The 23,346-nt window shown below is 38.3% G+C and overlaps 1 protein-coding gene across 3 annotated transcripts in view; it reads right to left on the bottom strand.

Moving 5' to 3' along the window:
- Positions 1-23,346, bottom strand: part of LOC114355219 (tyrosine-protein phosphatase Lar) — a 139,692-nt gene that overhangs the window by 11,623 nt on the left and 104,723 nt on the right. The window contains exons 6-16 of one of the 3 annotated variants that reach the window (XM_028307928.1): positions 14,381-14,506; positions 13,747-13,896; positions 12,187-12,320; positions 11,252-11,402; positions 10,193-10,216; positions 8,196-8,296; positions 7,517-7,579; positions 7,193-7,322; positions 6,084-6,234; positions 5,009-5,145; positions 3,304-3,600 (exon numbers count right to left, since the gene is read on the bottom strand). In XM_028307928.1, the coding sequence (XP_028163729.1) occupies positions 3,304-3,600; positions 5,009-5,145; positions 6,084-6,234; positions 7,193-7,322; positions 7,517-7,579; positions 8,196-8,296; positions 10,193-10,216; positions 11,252-11,402; positions 12,187-12,320; positions 13,747-13,896; positions 14,381-14,506 (1,464 nt within the window). Of the gene's footprint in view, positions 1-3,303; positions 3,601-5,008; positions 5,146-6,083; positions 6,235-7,192; positions 7,323-7,516; positions 7,580-8,195; positions 8,297-10,192; positions 10,217-11,251; positions 11,403-12,186; positions 12,321-13,590; positions 13,609-13,746; positions 13,897-14,380; positions 14,507-23,346 lie in introns of those variants that run through there. The other 2 variants (XM_028307929.1, XM_028307930.1) reach the window with 2 other exon arrangements.

Here is a 23,346-nt window from a genome sequence, read left to right on the forward strand (position 1 = left end):
GGCCTATTGGGGTTTAAGCGTCCGCGTCAAAGGCTTTTTAAAGCGAATTTTGAATGAAAACTTGAAAAAAGTATTTAGTGCGGTCGGTATCGCCGTCGGCAGTGCTGATAGGGTACCTCGGTCGCAGGCGCCGCTACGCGCCTCTCAGCATCTCGATCGGGCATTTGAATACCAACACACACAGAGACAATATCATTTACGCTCTTTCACATCACCATAACCAATTAAAATCCATTACCTTCCAATCCACATCGTATAGAACTAAAATCGTCAAGCGTTTACAAAGAATAAACATTTAGTAAGTAGTTAAGTATTCTATTACGTTAATTGCTAAGTTATTAGAAAGCAGCATTTCTATTGCTATGATTTAATCACACTGCAAGGGATCATGCTTTGGAAGACTTGGGATCAATCCACACTCAAGTTGCAGGATGGGACACACACCAAGTCTCGCGACGAGAACATGCTCGCACAAGAGTACCTTGCAGTTTGTTTCAATCGTCAGGTTATTACTAGGAAGAGTCACTACAATAAGCTTAGGCACAAGCACAAACGCACATCAAAACAAGCTCTATAGTAATTTGTACTCACTCCTTACGGCTGTACGGGTTACCAGCGGCCCATACAAAGTGACGAGAGAAAAAAGAGAAAAACGCATTCAAATACATTTAAGACAAATTGTGCGAACATTGCAGGGCGAACGGAACTACTAAGTGAGAGATTACGAGTAGAACGCTTGTCGGCAAATGGGGGTAGGTACTCTTATTTTACTTCCTCGTGTATTTTGAGCTCTTTAGGAGGCGCATTCGGGTTAAGCCGCTTGGGACGCCGGCGTCGGTCTACGTTCGCGCATTGCCTTTTTCTGTTCACAGAATGCGCGGGCAAAATGGGAACTTTATTTCTCGAATGGGACGATGTAATGTGAGAGAATTTCGCTGTCACGAGCATTCTACGTGCTTTCGAATTATACGGGGAAACATTTTCTAAAATGAAACGTTTCGAGACTGTGAACAGAGAGAGGCGCCGCGCATTATTTTCTTAGTCCCCGGCGCTGAGTCACTCACACGCACATGTATTGATTATAGCGACGGCGCTCTGTGTTCATTTGTGTGCGTCTTGTCTTGTCAATGTGCGCCAACATCGGTCCAATGTGTGTGAAACTCGTACCTTGTGTTGTCTTCAGTGATGTTTGTGACAGTGTCAGAGTGTCATTGTTCCTTCGCTGTCGTCTTCTAAGAAACTGTTCAGTATGAAACCGGCGATGTACTTAACAGGAGTGATCGGTGCCGGAATTATCTCGCAGCGTTCTTTGAGTCCCGCCCGTGGGTAACGGCAATAGCGAACGTTAGCCATACCAGTATTCTGTATATGTCACAATATCTAGTGTGCATGCACGACGAAAGTCTGATAGAGTTACAGAAGAAAGAAGAAAGGCGAGAAGAGAAATCGCTACTGGCAAGAAGTTGTAGCATAGAGCAAGTGAGATAGATAGAGAGATAGAGATAGACAGAGGTAGCGCGTAGACTAGAGTCCGAGCTGAGCAGTCGGGGTAACAGGCGAAGTCGCGGATGCCGTTCGTGGGATCCGGGTTGGACCAATTGGGTTAGGTTTGAAATTTTGTTGGATCCTCGGGCGTTCGCTTCGACAGCCTTCCCGCTAATAGAGTAGTCAGATAGTACAGTGAGTAGAGAAGTAGTTGTGAGTAGTATAGTAGCATGCGCGCGTGTGGGTGTGGGGACGGTATTGGTATTCAAATGCGGCGCTCGGGCCGTGGTGCGTGTCGAGCAGAGCCGCCGAGCCGAGTGAGCGCCCGCGCATGAGCCACACGTTGCAACAGGGTCTCAAAGACTTTGGTGGCTCATGAGTGAGCAGCCCGAACGGCTATAGCAACGTGACGCCCTCGCTCTCTCACCTCGTGTCGTCGCTAGTTGTGCGGAGTGCTTCCTAAAAGTGCAATCGCCGCTATACGCAAATCAACCGCTCATAATAACATTCAAACAAGAACAGTTGACTGCGCACAGCGGGATGTGAACCTAACTGGTGCCCAGTGAAATTAACTGAACGAAAACGGTGCTGTGTCGGTAAAGAAAGCATGCAAAATTGTGTCCATCGCTAAATACTCAACAACTGTGCGCCAAAATCAATATACAACAGGTGCCGTCGACACTATATCAGGTGCAGTATAAGATTTGCATTTCAGTGAGTGCCATTTTAGCGGTGACCGTTGACGGTCTTCAAAGAAATCATTACATGTGACAGTGAGTGGAAATATCAACTCTATGTCGCTCGTGAGCGGCAGTGAGATAAATGACCATCGGTGACATGACAATAGTATACATGGATATTTATCGGCAAGCATAGTAAAACTTTGTTACGAGAATTAACCTCCTTGATTAGAATCCTGCTATATGCTCACAAAAAGGGAACAAAAGAAAAAATGACATTAGTATCGTGGTAGTAATTAGCGCTTATGTGTTGAAATATCGTGATTTATACGGTTTCGCCATAGTATAACAATTTAATAACCTCCACCATGTAAGTACACAAGTGAAAATTGACAGTCAACAAGATTGGCTCAGTCGGAATCGAATCTCGTATTGTAAATGTCCCAATCACCAAAGTTACGAGCATTTCCATTCCGGCTGAAACTCAATCGTTATTATAAAATCATTCGTACGAGTGCGTCGCGATTTTGTCGTTAAATTTTTAAAAGCTCTGAGCGTATTTCATAAGCAAACAATACGAATGATTTTAATAATTTTATACCATTGTATTTACCATTCCAGGACCCAAATGCAAAGTAATGAGTATTTTTAATTTTGTTATGTATTAATATTTTAAGTAGTTATTGTTATGATTAAATTTAAAGGATGCAATGTCAGATGAGATTTTCTCCATTATTTATCGTAAAATAATGTGACGATTTATTAGTGAAGTATTTGTAAAAGCTTTTTTATTTATTGATATGGGAGATACGGACCTCTTCTGAGATTGCACTGCCAAAGAAATTCGTTAATTTGGAAGCTATCTGAATCTTGAAATTAGTATTAATTTGCAATAATTTCTTTGGCTAGGAATCAGCAACTTTATGATCTGTTTTCGTGGCAACCAAGTAATTAAAACTAACGTTCAAAAAGGAAAACTGTCGATTAAAATACAGAGAACAATAAAACGGGCGATACAATCGAGGCAATCGAGGCCCGCGATAAATCCGCGCATATTCAAAGGTTGTTCGCGATCATAAAATTGAATTCCGTTATCCGATAACAGTTGGTTAAACGTTCAATGGGTTGTGACACGTACCATCTTCGTGCGTGCGGATGGTGACGGGGTACGAGGCCGGGCCGTCGCCCACACTCGTGCCCGCGAGCACCCAAATGCGGTACTCCGTCCAGCGCCGGAGCTCGTCCAGCACAAACGACGTCTGGTTCAGTTTCACCACATTCGCCTCAGAATCCCCTCTTCCAGACTCCACGCAAAGCAGCTTGTAATACGCGATCCGCCCGTTCGCCCGCTCCGCAGGCGGCGGCTGCCACGACACCCGAATCGCCGTCGGGGAAATCGCCACGGCCGTCACATTCATCGGCGGCGCTCCAGGAACTAAACAAGCCTCAAAATAAACATACGAACAGATCCGCAACGGACCTGCAACTCAAATGACGCCGCGCGTCGTTACCCTCACCGATGCAATCACTGAATGCGATTAAGTGCTCAGAAAATAATAAAGGCGATGTTTGAGTCGCCAAATAATAAGCATGCAGTGTCTGTGTTATGTAGGATCCGCTCGCCCATACATCTCTAAGTCTCATCCCTCACACTTTCTCCTGTTGGAAGAAAATTGTGATGATTATGTGCTGGCTGGCGACACTGATGATCGAACCTCTTCACCATAATTGCTCTATTTTGACGATTTGCTGATACTATGTCATGATGATGAAAGGCATAGGAATCGCGGTGTCGCCAACGTTTGTAAAAAGGAAATAAAAAGGACATGTGAGGCGTCAGCCCCGGATAAAACCTACAAACAACATAAAGCTACTACTAAGGTACAGTGCGCGGTCGGTCCCTCGTCGCTCGCGTGGTCCTCGCGCGCACTCTACCGGTTCGACAATTTACGTTACAAACACATATCGTGATATATAAAACTTGGTGCTTTGTGCTGTTATACTGGCAGCGTGCCGGGCAGGTGCTCTTATGTGAAATATTACATTACGAATTACCTGGAGACCAATAAAGGTACACTCTCACACATTTACTTCAAACATCGATTGGGGACGAGCCGTCGCTAATGCCAGCTTAAAATTTAATAAAAGACCTCGTGCAAAATGCACTAGACAGAAAACGTTGAGCAAAATCTAGAATCTACAGGGAATGAATATTTGAAAGGGCTATTTTGGTCCGTGGACAAGACAGCACACAAACTTTAGTGATATAAATAATGGAGAAGCAGTGAACGCTCTATTATTCCAGTATATCCTAACTGGCTGGCTTTCGGAGCGAAACAATATTTTATACAGAAACAACATACGTAATGAACTGTCGTACTAACGCTTAGTTCATGATTCAGTTATTTCTAAAATATATTTACAGGAAAAACATAATACGCGTATTCAATCTAAATTCCAATATCATCTTTCCAACAACAAACAAAACAATACACGTTTGTAAAAACAAAACAATGTATCTACAATATTTTTAGTTTCCATCAATAAAAGAAGACTAACCTAGTCCCCTTGTAGAATCCGAAGTCCTTTACCGATCCAATCTACAATAAGTTGTAGAACATGCGCGCCCATTAAAGCACCCCCATGATACAACCAATGAGTGATGGTATGGCACGATATGACACCAGAATTAATACTGTTACGATGACCACGAGCATATCCCGTGACGTCATCCCGAGGACCACGAGCCAATATATCCCTTGAATGTATTCCCAAACGGTCTGAAATTGAAAGCTGCGCACGCGACGGCTCGGCCCCGCCCTTGCTCACTGTGACCATCATACCGTATTGCTTCGTCCGCACCGCTATAGGCGGGGTGGTGGCGCCTTCCCCTCGCTGTGAACGGGCCGCGAGCCAGATGTAGTACAACGTGTTGGGATACAGTCCGTTTAGCGTGTACGTCTCCGTGATTGGTATCCGCCTATAGAACGAATGGAGTTATTGAATGTATGAATTTTAATTTAGTTACGCCTACTTGGTATACTGTTTTGAGAGTTGAGTTTCCTGCTAGAGGTAAAGTAAATTTTGACGATATTAATAACACACTCTCACAGGTTCTACATTGGTTCACTGTTAACAACTTATTGTTAAATGCAAACAAAACTAAGTGCATTAAATTTACCTTACCTAATGTGAGGCAGGTTTCCACGCAATTAATGGTGAAGAATGAACAATTAAATAGCATAAATTCCACAACGTTCCTGGGAATCACTTTAGATGCTAAACTTCAATGGGGTCCTCATATTGAAACTTTGTCAAAAAGGCTCAGTTCGGCTGCTTTTGCAGTGAGAAAGATAAGGCAATTACCTGACATTGAAACGGCAAGGCTAGTATATTTTAGCTATTTTCATAGTATAATGTCATACGGCATATTGTTGTGGGTCTCAGCCGCGGACATTGAAACTGTGTTTGTTCTGCAGAAGAGAGCAGTGCGGGCCATTTATAACCTTGGACCCCGATTTTCCTTGAAAGATTTTTTTAAGGAAATNACATTGACCAATTGACAATAGTTTTTGAAATTATAATGGCAGATTGAACCAACAAGAAGGTTTTAGTTTATCAATCATAATAACCTTCTTGACAAGATAAATCGTCAAACAACATTGATCTGAATAATTTTGAACTTTACTGACGAACAGTTAAAGATTATTTTCTCTAACTCGAGATTATTCTGTAACATAGTTTCAAAAGGTAATATGTGCTCGCGATTCGTTGAAGGAATCAATTTGAAAACTGACGAACCTTTTCATTCCGTGACTGTACATACGAGATATTTTGTGTGACACACATTAGATAGGTACAATACAGAAAATTGAAATCTTAAATAACAACCATCTTACAATACCACCGTATACTCACTTCCTATGGTTCTCCTTGGCATACGTGTCGTTCCAGTACAGTTCATACGAGACTATGTTGTCGCCCGCATGCACTGGTCTCCTCCAGGAGAGGGTGACTGACGTTTCACCAGCTTCTACTGCCACTAGGTTTGAGGGTTGGGAGGGGACACCTGTTTGGGATAAGACTTAGTTAAGAAGGATTCGTTAAAGGAATCTTTAACTTTAGAAGCCAAAGGTCACTGACTGACTCACTCACTCATCACGAAATCTTAGAAACTACAAGTGCTAGAAGTCTCAAATTTTACAAGGGGGTTCCTTTTAGAACGTAGGTGCTTACTAAGACCGGATTTTGCATAATTCAACCCCTAAGAGGGTATAGATAACGGGATCAACGCGTACGAAGTCGCGGGCGGCTGCTAGTTGTTAATATTTTTGAATGTAAGCAATTTCTTCGGACATTTTATTTTATTTAATTTTATGTAACATAAGTTTATTTAATAATGAGACCTTTTGTCTGAAATGTCAGGGCTTTTATTTTCTTATTAAACGTCTAATAAAATTCACTATTGTCTTGAAGCTATTCGTTAACTTTTGAGCTTCTTAACATCGACGATAAGGTCGAGTTAGTTACTTTACAAGTTTTATTATATTAAGTAAAGTAATTCACAATATTGTTTATTCAAAATCTTGTAAATATTTTGATGAGAATGTAAGTGAGAATACTAAAAAGGAATATTATAATTTTCGTTTGTTTTTATACAATACGTATTTTATTTACATAGGTAATAAATGTTCTGCATACTTTCCCGTATTCGCAGCGCGTGAAAATCATATTTGAATTTAACAATACTCTTTGCGCCCAACTTTTGACACTAAACAAAACTTTACATAAAATAGTTTTGAGTTCTACACACATAGGCATCCTTTTTACACGTTACGTAATATAGGTACACCACCAATCAGAGCTTTTATAAGCATTCTCAGCACTTTCCTATTTATAGTCCCGAAGCAGTGGTAGGGTTAATACTGGGACGTGTAAAAGTGCTTTTTAAAAGCTTATTTGCAAAAAGAAATGAGTTTTATGAGTAATTTTTTATGTAATTAAAATAAAACTTGTCAGAAACTTACCCTGCTGCGTTTTGACTTGTACCGGCGCAGATATGGGTCCGGGACCGACTGAGGTGAACGCTTGGACCCTAATCGTGTACACTGTGTGGGGAGTCAGCTCGCTTATGGTGGTCAAGTGGCTGTTGTCCATCTGTGGGAAATACTGGCTTATAGTATACATAAAAGGAACTTTAAGTTTATAGCTTTAGATGTAAAAGTTGTTTGTTGGTGACATGCAATATCGACCTTTATAGGTTAGGGGTTTGTTTAGAATTACCGCGTGGTGATTGAATTCACTTATGGTGAAGTTAAGTAAAACTTACTGGAACCTAGACGTACACTTACCATTTGCGACTGCCATGACGGTAGAGGTTGCGACGGGTCTGTTGTGTAGTAAATCTTGTAGCCCTGTAAAGAAATGATTGGTTTTTACATCTGATGTAATTGTGCTGCAGTAGAACATAAAAACCGGTCAAGTGTGAGTCTGATTCACGCATCTAGGGCTCCGTGAGTCCGTACAAAGTAAGTATAAAGTATGCAAATATTTGTACTATCTCCAAAAAGCGACATAGTTTCGCGATTAGCCTACCATCGGCAAATATTTTATTTATGTTGGAATATTAAATTAAATATTATCAGACTTTTCACTTTACTGTGACTGTGCTAAAAGACTTTCCTTCACGAATTTCTATTCTAGGTCTATGGGAATTACCTACCCTATATTCAGGGCCGTCTTTAACCTACTAGGGGCCCTGGGCACCTGGACAAGGGTGGCCCTTATCATCTGGAAAAAGTTCTTTTGAGCAGACGGGGGCCTTCTCGATCGCGGGGCCCTGGGCACGTGCGCAAAGTGCCCAGTGGGAAAGAGGGGCCTGCCTATATTGTCGCTATTGGCAAGATAGTAAAAATCGGATGGACTCCATCGCTACTCGCACCAACCGGTGTCGAGCTGCCCTAGGTGCCCCTAGGGCTAGGGCTTCTAAGTAACATGAAGTACCCTAAAATTCTAATTCTAAGTACTTACCGTAACCTGTCCATTGGGCGTCTCCGGCTCGTCCCACTGTATGACCATGGTGCTGGAGCTTAGTGGACGGACTTGCACGTTGCGCGGCGCTGACCCGGGTTCTGTAAACACGTTTATGTAGTACCTTCCGATATTTACCTACTAGGTACAATATCTATAAGTTTACGACAATAATTACAACGACAACTACAACCAGTAACATCGTAACAATTAGGAATATTTGAACAGCTAGCTAAACATACAGTAAGTAAAAAAATAATAATTTATTTCCAAAAATAACAGTTATTACCGAGTCTTCCCGGTAAGTAGTCAGAACCACTTGTATTGGGAATAACTCGCTACTTCCCATTTGGATAGCTAATTAAGTCAAGTAAGTAGTATTAGTTCACTAAGTAAGTAATAAAAGTATAATGATTGTTGTCTTTTGATAACACAGTAAGGTACCTACGTCAAACCTACCGGCTAATGGATTTAATTTGACTGATCCTATTATTATTGTTTTAAATTATTTGAAAATTGAAAATAAAAAACAAACAACAAGTAAATTCTCACTATAGCCCTACCGAAATCTTTGACTCTAATGGACAATATTACCATTTGGCAAATAAAATCAAGTAATGATACATTTCGGCAGGGCTATCATAATATTAGATTTTATCTCAATCATGCGTTTAGGTTACACGAACGAAAACCTCTAATTTGGAGCCCCGAATAAAATTAATTCAACATTTAGCACATTTTAAGCGAGTCAATATTCTGTATGGCACTATAACACTATTGATTATGGTGCCTACTTGAAGTAAGCGTCCATTCTCGCTCCCCTATGTCATCCCACTCTATAAGAAAAGCATCATGCTCGCTACAAGTACGCACTTACGAGAGAAAAACACTTAAGTACCTACTTACATCAAACGCTCATATTATAGTTACTATATGGACATACGCCCACATATTTATACTACTACTACTACAAAATTCCTTTGGCCATAGCGAAGTGTAAAGTAGGTACTTTTGATTACTTAATTCCTGCCATCGTACAGACGAAAATCTACCGCGTCTAAAACATTTAATCAGAGCATTGAGAGAGTTAGAGACTTTTAATGTTGATTATAAAGTATGAAAATCATTAAGGAACATTTTACTTTGTAACTTAAGCTCCCCAAGTTGAATCTTTGACCGCTGAAATCCCGTTATCAGAATCAACCGCGCTTAAATTTGACTTCAAAACAAAAGACTTCACGAATCTTTTCGTAATACGTGAAATCCTATTAGAATAATACGAAAACAGCGCAATTCGGAATTAGGGGCGGGTCGGTTCATCTCAATTACGTATAAAATGGGAATAAAAACGTGACAATAGCGCCCGGGGCATAATAGCAGTCTTAACAGCATTTGTAATCGCTGCCTGCGCGCCGGGGTGTCACTCAATGAAAAATCTCCGCTCTGTTTATAATACTCGGAAAGGGCGAAACAATAAAAGTTTTTCGGGACTGTGTAATATTAAAACGATATAATCTTGTTTTGGCCAGGCTCGGGTCGGGCGTCCGCACAACTTCCCTTTATTAGAAATGTAAAGAAGACATAAAAAAAACCTGCAAACAATTTTGATACGGCAACGTTTTCATTAGCAACTCATCACAGTCCCACTTTCTGTCCGTTTCGCGACATGACGGTAATTTTGAGCAGGCAAGGTTTCAGACGTCAAATTTAATATTTGTGCGGTAAATTAGACGTGATAAAAATGGAGATGTGACAGGAAAGAAATACAAGGAGATATTAGATTATGTTATAAGCCAATTTTGCAAAGTGTCCCTCCTACAGCGCTTTCATTGGGTCCATATTACTTTTTGGGGGAATCAAATTACATTTTGTTTCGAGAAATATTAAAGGATACTAAAGCGTCCCAACGATTAATTCATTCGGCAAAAGGAATCATGCTGTCAACGTTTACGCCCAAAAGTAACACCACAAGTAATTATTTCAAATACTATACTTACTGGCACCTCCATATAGAGAATCCACTGGAAGTGAGCATATACAAAAGACATATTAGTCGAAAATACATTTGATCGCAAAATACATTTAACACACAAAAGGTGCAAAATACAAGGAAGAAAACGGTGTGACGTAACTATCGTTACCTAGCACTGGTAAAACGGAATGGTGCATGGAAAAAATCAAATAAAAGTAAAACGCACTACGTCTACGTTCTATTGTCGAAATTAAAAAAGGTGCAAATGAAACGAAACTCTTTGAAAACCACTCAAAAGCGAGAACTTACATGAAGCGGCGGCGATCGTCGGACGTCGCGTTATGGAAGCCATGTAAAGACGTTTAAAGAAATAACCTTAAAACTCAGAAATCAGCGTAACGAACCAAAAACAATGTCTATCATACCGAATCCAAAGCAAGTAAATAACTTCGTTAAACAGAAAGCCAGACAAGATAAATTAAACGTAAATAAGCGTATGAGTAAATGTGTGGAATGAATTGCATTCAGTCGAATGTTACGTCAGTCTCGGAAGTTTTGAAAAAAAAACTTTACCGAGTTTGTTCACGGGTCGTTTCAGTACCTACTTTGGTTTATTATGGGTAACTGATCAGAAATATTTATTTGTAAAATACAAGTTTATAAACAGCAAGTGGAAGTACAGATTGTTAGAAGTATCTCTATCAGTTTGCTGAAATTCGCGTACAAAATTTTTGATTGAAACTATTTAAATCATTACCTACTTACTTCTTACATACTAAGAAATCACTAAAACTTTTTACAATAGTTAATAATTATCATTACTAAAGTAATAATGAATAAAAGGACTGGCATTATAATTCAAATTGTAAAAAATAACATTACGGTGCATTTATTACAAAGAATAGACGAAAACACGCAAAATTTATTTTGCTGTACATCATCTTTACCCCTCAACACTAATCGACATTTTGACAAAATACTCCATGACCCTCAACACTAATCAACATTATGACAAAATACTAGGTACATGATTATCCGGAACAGTTCACGAGAACAGTGACAAAATACTAGCTGTGATACGTACCGGTTTCGCCCGTAGTGATGACCGCGGGCGCGGAAGGCGGCCCCCGCCCTATGTTGTTGACCGCTATGACGTACATTTCGTACTCCGTGTATGGGGACAGATTCGTCACCGAGTAGTACTGCGTGATCACTCCTGATATCTCGCTGAAGGCCTGTGTGGAGATTAGTTTTAATTAGAGTGTTAAAAAGAGCGGAACAAACACAGGATATTAATTTTTAGATTAGAAAGTTGCATTTAGATAAAAACATGTACCAGGTAATAGACTATTTGACACCATTCTTTAATACCTAATTCGAAATCACAACTTTTTTAAAAAGACACTTAATTCTGATCTTAAAAACTTCATTAATTTTAAATTACCTGTAAATTAAGATTTTTGGTTGCATTGTAATTGATTAAAGTAGTTTAATTGAGTTGACAAAATAGCGACGTCATTTGCTTGTATTGCCATACAAAATCTATGGGAAAGTTTCGTTTTGACAGTTTTAAAAAGTACGTCAATTGAATGGTGGTGCCAACCCAACACGTCTATTGATTCACATATTGACATAAGTTACCTAACAAAACAGTAAGGTAGAGAACCTTACTGCACGTCAAGTTAAACACTGTGGCATATTATGTGATTGTACCAGGATTGATTTTGCAACATTATTGTATAGCTGGTGATGTGAAAAAAAATCACTTTCACTCTTTTCTATACGTGTAAAAAATTTAATGTGGTAAAAGTAAGTAATGAGTCCCCACACTAGTTAGACGCATTTATTGGTAGAGGCATGAGTCTATATCACTTCATAAATCTTATTTTCGGGTGTTTTCATCTTCCTATTAAAGAAGAAAGGTCAAGTTCTCCATTTGTCTCTCGTAAATTAGAAAGCTCCTTGTTACTGAAGTGGTGATGTTGATAGTCCTGATGATGAATCTAAGAAGAGTCTTACCTGGTTAGCATATTTAGGCTTGTACTGTATGACGTAGTACTGCGGCTCCTCGGGCCCGTTGTACGTCCACGCCAGCCGGACAGTGGTCGCCGTGATTTCGGACGCGCGGACTTCGGACGGAGGGCCTGGGAGGGCTGGAGAGGAAGAAAAAAATTAAATTCTGAAGCTCTGTGAACGGCTGGGAAAGAAAAGAAAATTTAATTTGCTCAAAAGGTCAAGGTCGTAAAGCTTGCTGCGGCATCTTGTTCTAATTAGTTGGACATTTAGGCGCCAGGTATCTTTGCCTATTTTTTTAGTCCGTGGAATCGTGTGGAATAGCAATATAGAATTTGAATTTGTAATAATGATCCAGAATCATAATTCTACGATTGGTTTCACAGATCTGTCACAAGCAATCGTGTAAAAGTTAAACAATAAAGAGTTTGTTTTGCCGATATCTGTGCCATATTTTTAGTTAGAATTCCTTTGTTATAATAATTAAGATCATCTTTATCTATTTTATTAATTATTCCAATTACGTGCTGTAATAAAATGTTATTAATTCCAAGTATTATCCTGTCACTCGCTGATGAACTCATTCCTCAAGCAGAAAAGCTGTCCGTAAATAAATAATTACAAAATTTACCACCATTTATAAATTTCAAGTTGCTTTCCGCTTTGTTTTTACTCAGCGTTATCTAATCTTTATTAATGTTTCAATTAGAAATTCTATAGCCTCATCAATTTTAAATAGCGCGACCGTACACTACGCCCGGACTTAATCCTATCCGAATCGAAAAGGGAATGCAAAGTAACAATAATTAATGATTAATCAAAATGACATTCGTTTGTCTCCGAGGGCCGCAACTTTGCAACCCTTTCAATTATGAATTATAACACTAATTCGTAATGGATGCCTCGACTGCGGCAATTTATCAAATTGATTTCGGGCAATCTTCCCTTCCACCTCGGAGAGTGATTAGCATTTTGAAACAGTTATCCGAAGAAATTATGAGTGTTATTTGATTCAGTCACTCGTCTACCCGCGGCTAATGGGTTAATTTGGGATACTAAAGCTCGTGAGGGTTGAAGTGTGAATCAAAATGGGTGACTTTGTGATGAAAGTTGTGGAGAGAAACAATAGCTACGTCGTTCGGATAGAAGTGGTCTGCACCCTGTGCCTACCTGTAACCTTTAGAAGCTCGTCTCAAGATCCTTAATTTGCCTCAGGTAATTTAAAAAAGATCGTGATCCTGCAGTGATGATAATAAAACTATAGCTATTTACATTATACTTTATTTTATAGCATCTTCTATAACATCCATGATACGCAGCACACTAGGAGGAAGGCCTAATTTAAAACTAAATAATACGAATTCCGAAAATGGACACAAAGACCTGATGGTGATGGCATAATTTAGTTACATTGCACTTTGACCTCGGCTATAGTTTCTTTGACACCCAGTATACTGGAAGGAAGACCTAATCCTCCATTTGCCTATGGCAAATTAGAGAGGACACTCCTACAGTAGAGACTTAACGAACTGTTTATGACAACGAAAACAATTTTTGGCTACTTACATTGCACTTTGACCTCGGCTATAGCTTCTATGACACCCAGCACACTGGCTGCTTCACAGGTGTAGTTCGCAGACTCCCTGATGTCTTCCAGCTTGAGGTTATTGAGCCCGAGCGGAGGGTTGTCTTCGGGCGTCAGCCATTTTGTTAAGCCTGGGAGAAACGGTTGATTAGTACGGGATTACTTGGTAGAAGATAATTATTGTAAAATCTCGAATATTAGTTACCTACCTGACGTGTATTTTTGTAGCGTTCTAATTCACAATCTGATTTGATCTGTTTCAAGACAGGTGCAAAATTGAAAATTCATGTAAATCGGACACTACTTGAATAGTAAATCGAGATACTTTTTAAGATCTTTGTCATACGGTGCTTTTTAATACAATTTGTATGGAAATACTCCTTTTTGACGTCACTAAGGTAGACTCTGTTTTTCAAGGTCTAAACAAGTGACATATTAATTAAAATCAAATAAATATTAAACCAGCTTTTCATAATTTTAAATAGTTTCAGTAAGTTTAAACAGTGCTTATAGTCCGGCACCTTATTCGAAGGCATAAAAAATACGTCAGATTAAAAGTTACAGAAATGCTACAGAGGGCGCCTACTTACAAAGAATTAGAATTCTAATACTAACCTTTCCTCCATTTGACCGTAGGCATTGGCGAGCCGAACGCGACGCATTTGAGAGTGACGTTCCCTCCCAACGGGACTTCTGTGCGCGGCGTCGGAGGTATCGAGAACTGAGGCGCCACTCGTCGCACTGTTGGCAAAATAAAGAACTAAATACTGTAACAAACACAAAGTTACTATTTATTTATGACGAAGTACCTATGTCTGGATCAAGAAGTTGGATTTCCGTACAGAGAGCGAGAGAATTTGTCTCATGTAGAGGCTTGAACTTATTGGCGTATCTAGAGTTATTGTTTTTCAGGAGGGGTTTGGCCCCTAGCTTACAATGTCCGATGGACTCACATTCCATATTATTTTATTTACAATGATGACAAACTAGTCGTGATAATTTGCACACGAGAGCGAGAAAAAAAACAAAAGAAGACGGTAATTATGGGTTATGTTCGTCGAGAAAACAATAGTTTTCTTAGTGGCCAGTGGCCCTTTTTTAATCTTTTAAATGAAGAAGTTCGGTTTAGTTAGTGTCAAGGTAAATCAATTCGACAAAATAAATCTGACCTTCAAGATACGATAATATCGTAAAACATTTTTACCATATTCTTATGAATATGGTAAAAATGTTTTAATTGTAAGTTGGTCAACACAAAGTTTTTTAATAAAGTTACAATGTTGTGGTTAACAGAAACTTATTTATGCCTATTTTTAATGTACCTAATACATTTAAATTACGCTCAACGCTTACGGCTTCAGATTTAATTTAATTTAATTTATTTAATTTAATTACAAGGTTAGGCTTATAATCTAACATTTCTTATATCACTAAACATAAAAATGTTTGTTGTGACATTGCACATTCATCGCAATAGCTTATAAGTATACAAATTAATATTATAGGAAGGCGGTAGGTATCAATAAATTTGCCAGCTGGAGGTGAGTAGCACGACGCGATACTACGTCGACTCGGGTCAACTAGCGGAACAGTTATTTTTTGCAACGTACCTACAGGGTGTCTTCATGTTTATGTAATACAAGTTATACTTGTTCCAAAGAAATATATATATATTTTTTATTTTATTTTAAACAAAGAAACATAATAAAAAATAAGAAATAAGTTTTACAGCTTTAACCGAGAATATTGTTGTTTGTCAGCTGACGTGACGGACGTCAACGAAGGCAGGATGCCTATAAAACTTTAAAAAAATATTCCCATAGAAATACGGAAAAGTTGTTCAGGATTTACCGAATTCGAAATGTTTCCAGGAAGTTTTATACAATTTATTTCTCCACAAGAACTCTCTTTAGATTTCAGCGAATATTTAAAAAAAATAGTTGGGTTCGGTCGTTGTTAAGTATTGTACTTAGCAACACAATACAATTTAGCGATTCATATTAGATAAAATAATATAGATTTCTTAGAATCATAAGTAACAGAAACCTCTCTTACGGGCGTTAGGCCCAGAACAAACGGTGAAACGCAATTGCACCGAAACTGCAACTTTCTGATTATTCTTATGTATGAAACTGAAACTGAAAGTTTCAAACTGTTCGCGTCATGTGTGGTCTCTCAACGGACGCTATGGCAGAAACTTAGATGCAACTCAAAAGTAACTAGCAGTTGCAGTTTCGTTGCAGTTGCGTTTCACCGTCTGTTCTGGGCCTTAGAGTCACAAACATTACTATGAGGTCTCACAGGTCGCGTGGACGCACCGGGTGAAACTCGAACCAATCACAGAGCTCTATTAAACGCTGTGCGTACGATTTGCTGCTTCACTCAAGCAAGTATCGTTTGTGAATACTTGCGTAAACATATTAGTGCTCGCTCTTACGTTTAGAATTTCCTAATTAACTGTTTCTAGTAGTCCTAGTAAACCTAATTCCTAAGTAATTACATTCACCAACGATGGTTGCGTTACCGCACATCGTGTTAGCATTAAATATTACAGTCCTGGGGACAGGAATTACACTTGGGTAGTTATTGACAGCGCAATGGACTGCTGATCAATTTTGCAAGGCGTGCGGTTCGTAATGGTCACTGATGGAGATATAGTAACCGCATTGCAGCTTAGAAATTTAGTGTGCTAAATATTAGTGGTGTCTTTAGTAACAGGAACATAAAAATAAAGTAGAATAAAAGTTAAATGGATTTCAATTTTTTATTTTATAAAGAAGAAAATTGTTTAATCAAAACATATTAAAAATAACGCGTTTCACTGAAAAGACACAATACTCAGCAGTCGGTATGTAACATTATAAGTTAAGTATTGCCTATAAAACACTTGGTTCTGGATCGTTTACTTTAAGAATCGTCTCCTACACTACGCGTACTCATTAGTGTCATTTAATTCACAACTTACGAAGTTTGTTGACATGAACTAATAAAATCAGGACCATCTTGGCCCTGTGCCTACTTTCTCTCGGGTGGGCGTAAAGTGGATACTTTGTAAACGCCACGAAGTAAAAAGATAAAGGTGGAAAACATTTACTTGAGTTTCCATTATGGTAATTAAGCGTCGCCCTCGGTCATTGTCATTGCATCGCTACTTAAGACCACTTTGTATTTAGGAGAATGTAATTCATAGATCAAGCAAGAGGATAGATAGAGATAGAACACACTTTATTGTACACCATACAAGACAAGAAAAGTAAGAAAAAGATATGTGAGGCAAGAGCAAGAGGATGCGAGGCAATTCGAAAACTTTTCTACTACGTTCATATGTTTTGTTATTTCGCTAATATATTTTTACTAGCGGCCGCCCGCGACTTCGTACGCGTGGATTCTGTTTTCCCCCTTAGGGGTGGAGTTTCGTAAAATCCTTTCTTAGCGGATGCCTACGTCATAACATCTACCTGCATGCCAAATTTCAGCCCGATCCGTCCCGTGGTTTGGGCTGTGCGTTGATAGAGCACTATGTCAGTCAGTCAGTCAGTGAGTCAGTCAGTCAGTCACCTTTGAGTTATAATATATATATTTAGATTAATGTTAAATAGGTATCTGATCTATTTTTGCTATTTATTAGATTTTCTCAACTTTGCTTTTGAGTAAATACATTTTGTATACGAGTACATATGAAAAACTTTTGTGGTAAGCTGAAATCTCAAGTTTCTTATTTTTGGTGTCTGTTTTATTATTATTTTTACGCAGAAGTAATAACTTAGTTTGAACTCAGTTGTTACAACCCACACGACAGAAAACCAAATAACTAAAAGTTGAGTTTATTAGCTCTGAAAAATTTATATTGTGTGATTCTTAGAATCCAATTTTACTATCGGCGTTATAAAGTCATAAACAATGTAATTTTCTTTCAATATTTGAAATTGAAAACTATAGTATCGTTGCGAACTTTATTAAGCAAATAAAAAAGTAAAAATCCAAGACTTGTAGAAGATTTATTAAGAATATCGAGCTGGGTTCGTTCACCTGTTCTTGCTGGAAATGCCATGATAGGTTTGCTTTGGGAAAATTAGTTTTTGAACATTCGCTGTTTGATCAGGAGGTATTATAATTGAATGTGATAACTCGTAGATGAAATTCCGAGGGAAATGTAATATGTTTGATTGAATAAAGTTACTGGAAGCAATCATTGGAGTACGGTTTCGCCTAGACGTAGACATTTAAATCTTAAGTTCTTTTAGTACTTTGGAGTTATTAGAGGATATTATTAGAGTAGTTGGAGTGCTTCTTATAATAGATTTGTCAGGACAACTAATTTTTAAGAGAGACTTTAAGTCGAAAAACCAAAATAACCTCCTGGTTGGCTGGAGAGTTTTATTCTCTTTATCTGTAGGTCCCCCCCCCATCCAGAATCTTAATGACGACAAAATTAGCTATACAAGAACTTAGAATTAGAAAATTCATGAATAAAAAGTAAAAAAAAATCATAAGATTCTTAATTGCCCGTAGCAATGATGCTTAAAAAATGAATACCTACTGAAAACATTATCTGTCCTGTTCCGTGTCATGGAATGATCGATGACTCTGCCCTTGCGTCTTTGGCTTCTTTGTCTCCATAATAACTCTTTATGAGCGAGGTGTCGCCGCACTTGATTGATCATCAAGAAGTATAATATAGAGCTGAATTACGCCCATACGGAGCTACACGATTTTATCAAATAATTGCACATCGATTTTTCAAATGACGTTCTCGCTGCGTTCTTTTTTCAATTTTTTTTTAATGTGGAAAATATGGTGGAAAACGACATGCGTTTGTTTTTTTAGTGGGAAAGTGATGCGTCATTTGTATTTATTTTGTTTTAAGTTTTTAATATGCTGTGTAAAAGTTGCCACTTTCATGTTTCATTGCTCGTTACTTATCTCAAGTGATTTTTGAATTAATATGTGATAATAAAATTATACTGTAAAAGTAAGAACTTTTCCTTGAATAAGGCTTTTGGAATGAAAGTATGGCAACTAAATAAATAATATTACAAAAAAGACTGCTAATTTAATCGTAACTTTAACATCATACAATTACATTTCTTTTTAGCTTTTAACTACATTACTTCTCTAAACGTTTTTACCTAATTATGTGAATTAGATTAAAGGTCACATCTTCAGAATAAGTACGACCAGACTGGATTTATTTCGTAATTTTCTGGAACGTAAGTTACAAAGTTCATAGTCCCGGTTTAATTAAAGGTGTACAACTTAGGACAGATGTCGGGGTGCGTCATTCTTCACTGGCCTTTGCCCTGTGGGGTGTGGTACGAGGTTTGTTGTTTGAAATATTCTTCACACAAGCTAGAAAATTACAGCTTCACCAGTTGGGTTTTTATTGGCCGTCAAGCTGTAGACCCTGGCTACACAGGAGTTGCAGCGGCGGGAACGAGAGGCGGGAATAGTCCAATAAGCTAGAAAATTGAGATAAGTTTACAAAAATAGTAAATTGATTATTTTGTAGAGCGCTCTCTAGGTAAGGTAAATGGTAATGTGCAAGGCAATGGTTGAAAAACTAGGAACAATAACTCTTACGGCTAAACCACTTACTTAAGCTAATCTTAGGCTGGGTTGAACCATCTTACTTTAACTTTGATAAACATAAAAAATCTGTCAAACTCCATACAAAAAACATCGGTTATTGTCAAAGTTACGGTCAAAGTTAGGTGGTGCAACTCAGCCTTAGTTTACTTCCAAGTTTACATTAATAAAAAAGAACGGTAGCCGCACGGAACGGCCCAAAAAGCGATATCTGACCTCCAACAGTGAAGCAATTTCGAAAGAGCAAGTGTCAAGTTTTTCCAGTTGTCTACCCCTAGACTGGCGATTGGAAGTTTTCCCCATTCTATTTTTTTGACCCGATCATGTGAATATTAAAAAAATTAACAAAAGACAATCAAAACCCATTTGAAATCGGAACAACAATAATAATCGCTATTCCTTTGAATCGGCCCACACCATCGTGGATATTATTATTCTTTTATTCAAAACGTTTCCGGGCGGCTACTTTGTTTCGCGATTAATTAAAATTAGAAAGAGTCCGCTTCACGTGTTTTTCCGTTTTTACAATGGAAGTGGAAATAATGGCGGGATGCAATTCCATTTTAGGGGAAACTAATTCGCAGTAAGTCGCTTTGTGACAATGAAGGATGTCAGTCAAGTCGACCAAAAAGTCGGCGGTGGATTTAAGAGGATTTACTTTGTAACGCTTTTTATGGGACGCTACACAATGGGATCGTTATTTTATCATGTAGTAAGTAATCAACTTTTATTTAAATTACCCTTTCACAAGCTCTTCGACTGTGTTTGTGGTAGTTTAAATAAGTACTTACTATTTTCCAAAATTGAACAAACTGTTCGTTTAAGTCTATTTCGAACATTAAAGGCATTAAATCTTAAGTAGATATTACTTACGGTTGAGTTAACCTCACATTTCAATGATAAATGCTTTGACTTCGTCTAGACTTCAGTATTCATTAAACGTCATTCTTCAGAATCATTAAAGCGTAAATATCAAATACCTACGAAAAAACTTATTTTGCCCCCATAGCACAGATGAAGCTAGCGTTTTAAAAACAAAAGCGCATGGCCGTAATCGATTGTTGCCGGCCAGTACGAACACTGGTCACGTGAAACGGAACGGAATAAGAATAAAAATCTCGCAGTGCGACAGGGTGGCAGGTGGCCGCAAAAACAAGGCAGCCGCGTGAAAAGGAGCGTAACATTGTCTCCTGCGTAGTGACATTGACAGAGGTCCGCTCAGCCAATAACGTTAAAAAAGGAGTTTTGCTCAGGGCCCCTCAAGTGTGAAGCGTGTGGAACGTGCACGATCCCGTTTTGGCATTTGGGAATGCATACCTGGATGCCAAAATAATTAAATGGTTTAAGGAACTCCTATTACAATCCAATATGATTTACTAAGCCAACGGGCTAAAACAAAAAGAAATAACTGAGTCACATATCGCTATCACATACCTACTTCGCCCGTATTCACAAACATTACCATGAGGTCTCACGGTGCGCGTGGACGCACAGGGTGACACGTGTACCAATCACAGAGCTCTATTCAACGCTGTGCGTTCGATTTGCTGCTTCACTTAATCAAGCATCGTTTACTAACCAACAGTCTATAAAGTAATTTAAATGAATTATGGTAGAAATTTTTTATGGGCAGTCCATCATTTCTGAAGTAACAGATACAAAAAATCATATTTATATTTTTGCTACTTAAGAAATAGATTTACCTAGAGGATAAAACATTTTTCGATCAAGTTTTTGATCGCGGGGCGCACGATAAAGACAGATTGCTTACCCATAGATTTTATACGGCAAAGATAAACTACTATTACACTTTTTTGCTAGAGAATTAAATGGGATCCCTTCCATTCGCATGATGTTTTTACTATTAATTAATTATACTATGGGTTATAGACTGGCATAATTTTGTTTTTGCATAAAATTATACTGACATAATTAAACGAATTAACTTGGATATTCACGACGACCTCATAAAAGGTAGCGGGAAGGCGCTGGATGCAGGCCGCCACCAACCGGCTATTGTGGAAATCATTGGGGAAGGCCTATGTTCAACAGCTATAGGACGTCCTTCTATAGCTGAAATGATGATGATGATGATGGATATTATAGTTTCAAAATAGGTTGGTAGGAAGTAATGCGTAATTACATTATGCCAAGATATAATTTGGCTAAAAATTGTATGTTATCTAATTCGGATCATTATCCGTTTGATAATGAACCAAATTAGATGGCTGTCTAGTTTAGTTAGACATGGTAGGGGTCAGAATCTAGTTTTAAAATAGCAATTTGTATCAGCTAACGATAGTTCCAATCAATTACGTTAACTAATAAACCCTGCGATATCTCACAAGTCGAGGTGCCTTAAACTGTCAAAGTAACAAATCCAGCAGTGATCAATAACTGATGATAGATGAGAACAACTAAATGGGGGCTTATCGTCCGGTTTCACTGAACCGCTTGTTAGAAACTAGACAATGAGTGACATTTACGAATTAAGAATAATTTTAAGCCCTATATACAGGCTTAAAAAATATTCATAACTCGCCGTAGCCCTGACAGCCTGAAGCTCTGACAAATATTGCCAACAAAATTTGAACTTTATACACTCATCATAAGGTAATTTTTTATGCACACAATGCACTTTATAGGGTTAACTATCGCGACACAAGACAGTCTGCTTGTGACCACGGCTGCAGAATCGCAGCCGAAACGTCAAGCCGTGAGTACATATTAATGTAACTAATTAATAAACGTCGCGTTAAGACCCGTGTCTTACTATTTTATTTAAGCAAAGCTTAGTGCAGCAGCCAGTTATAACTTATATGTGAACATTATTTTGGCAATAAATGACATTTTTATTTTATTTTTTACTTAAAAAATTGCCTTAAGTATCCTTTTTTATTCTTTATTTTATTATTTATATTTGATGATAGAAGTTCAAATCTACTGGGGAATTCAAAATTTTGTTTAGGTGCAAAGTAAAAAAACTTTCAGTTCCCTCATTCTTATTTTATAATCACTCACTAAAGCTCTTACAACGTCAAAAATTTTATGAGGCTTGTACAAAAACATGAAATTACTTTTGAAATTTCGTGCTTACTGCAGATAAAAAAGTAATATTCAGATCAAAGGGAAAGCCTGTAAAGAGTCGCCGGCAAAGCTTGAGATTTTAAGGGAATAATCGGGAGTCTCTTTACTCAGAAAAAGAAGTAATAGCATACATTACTAAAGTACCTCAATGTTCTATTTGTGCAACGGTAGACACGTGTTGATTGATATATGGGCGGAAAGTTAGTTTTAAAATATATAATGATATTATTATATATTTTAAAACTAGCTTTCCGCCCGCGTGGAATTTTGTCTGTCACAGAAAAACATTATAGCGGGCGTCCCTGTTTCAAAAACTGGGATAAAATCTATCCTATGTCCTTTCCCGGGACTCAAACTATCTCTATGCCAAATTTCATCAAAATTCGTTCAGTGGTTTAGGCGTGAAAGTGAGACAGACAGACAGACCGACAGACAGACAGAGTTACTTTCGCATTTATAAAGGTGGCAAAAACAGTGCAGTGTCGGCATTGCACTGCTTATGGTAGGTATTTCGATCCCCGTCGATTGCTAGACTGTTGTGGTGAAATCACTCCCAACAAAAGTTTAGCTGGAGGAGTCACTGTGAATTTAGTAATTTCTGCACATGGACCTATAAAAAAAGTCGGACGGATTCTCATCAACAAAATACTGTGACGTTAGGATACACCAGCTTACCTGTACGTACAGGCCGGCACGCACACATTCACACCCTGTTACACCACTTCGAGTGCAAACTTCACACAGTTGACACATTTAAGCAGCAAAAAAACAACACGAATACGACATGTCTTGTGTGATGAAATTGTGTAAAAACCGTTCGGTTCGAACAAACAAAAATTAAGGAATCACATTTCACAGGCAAAATAATAATCCAATCACTTATTTCCCGACATTAAAATATTGAAATT

Source organism: Ostrinia furnacalis, unplaced genomic scaffold (assembly GCF_004193835.3).
Source record: "Ostrinia furnacalis isolate ACB-3 unplaced genomic scaffold, ASM419383v2 OfSCF2377, whole genome shotgun sequence".
Classification (NCBI taxonomy): domain Eukaryota; kingdom Metazoa; phylum Arthropoda; class Insecta; order Lepidoptera; family Crambidae; genus Ostrinia; species Ostrinia furnacalis.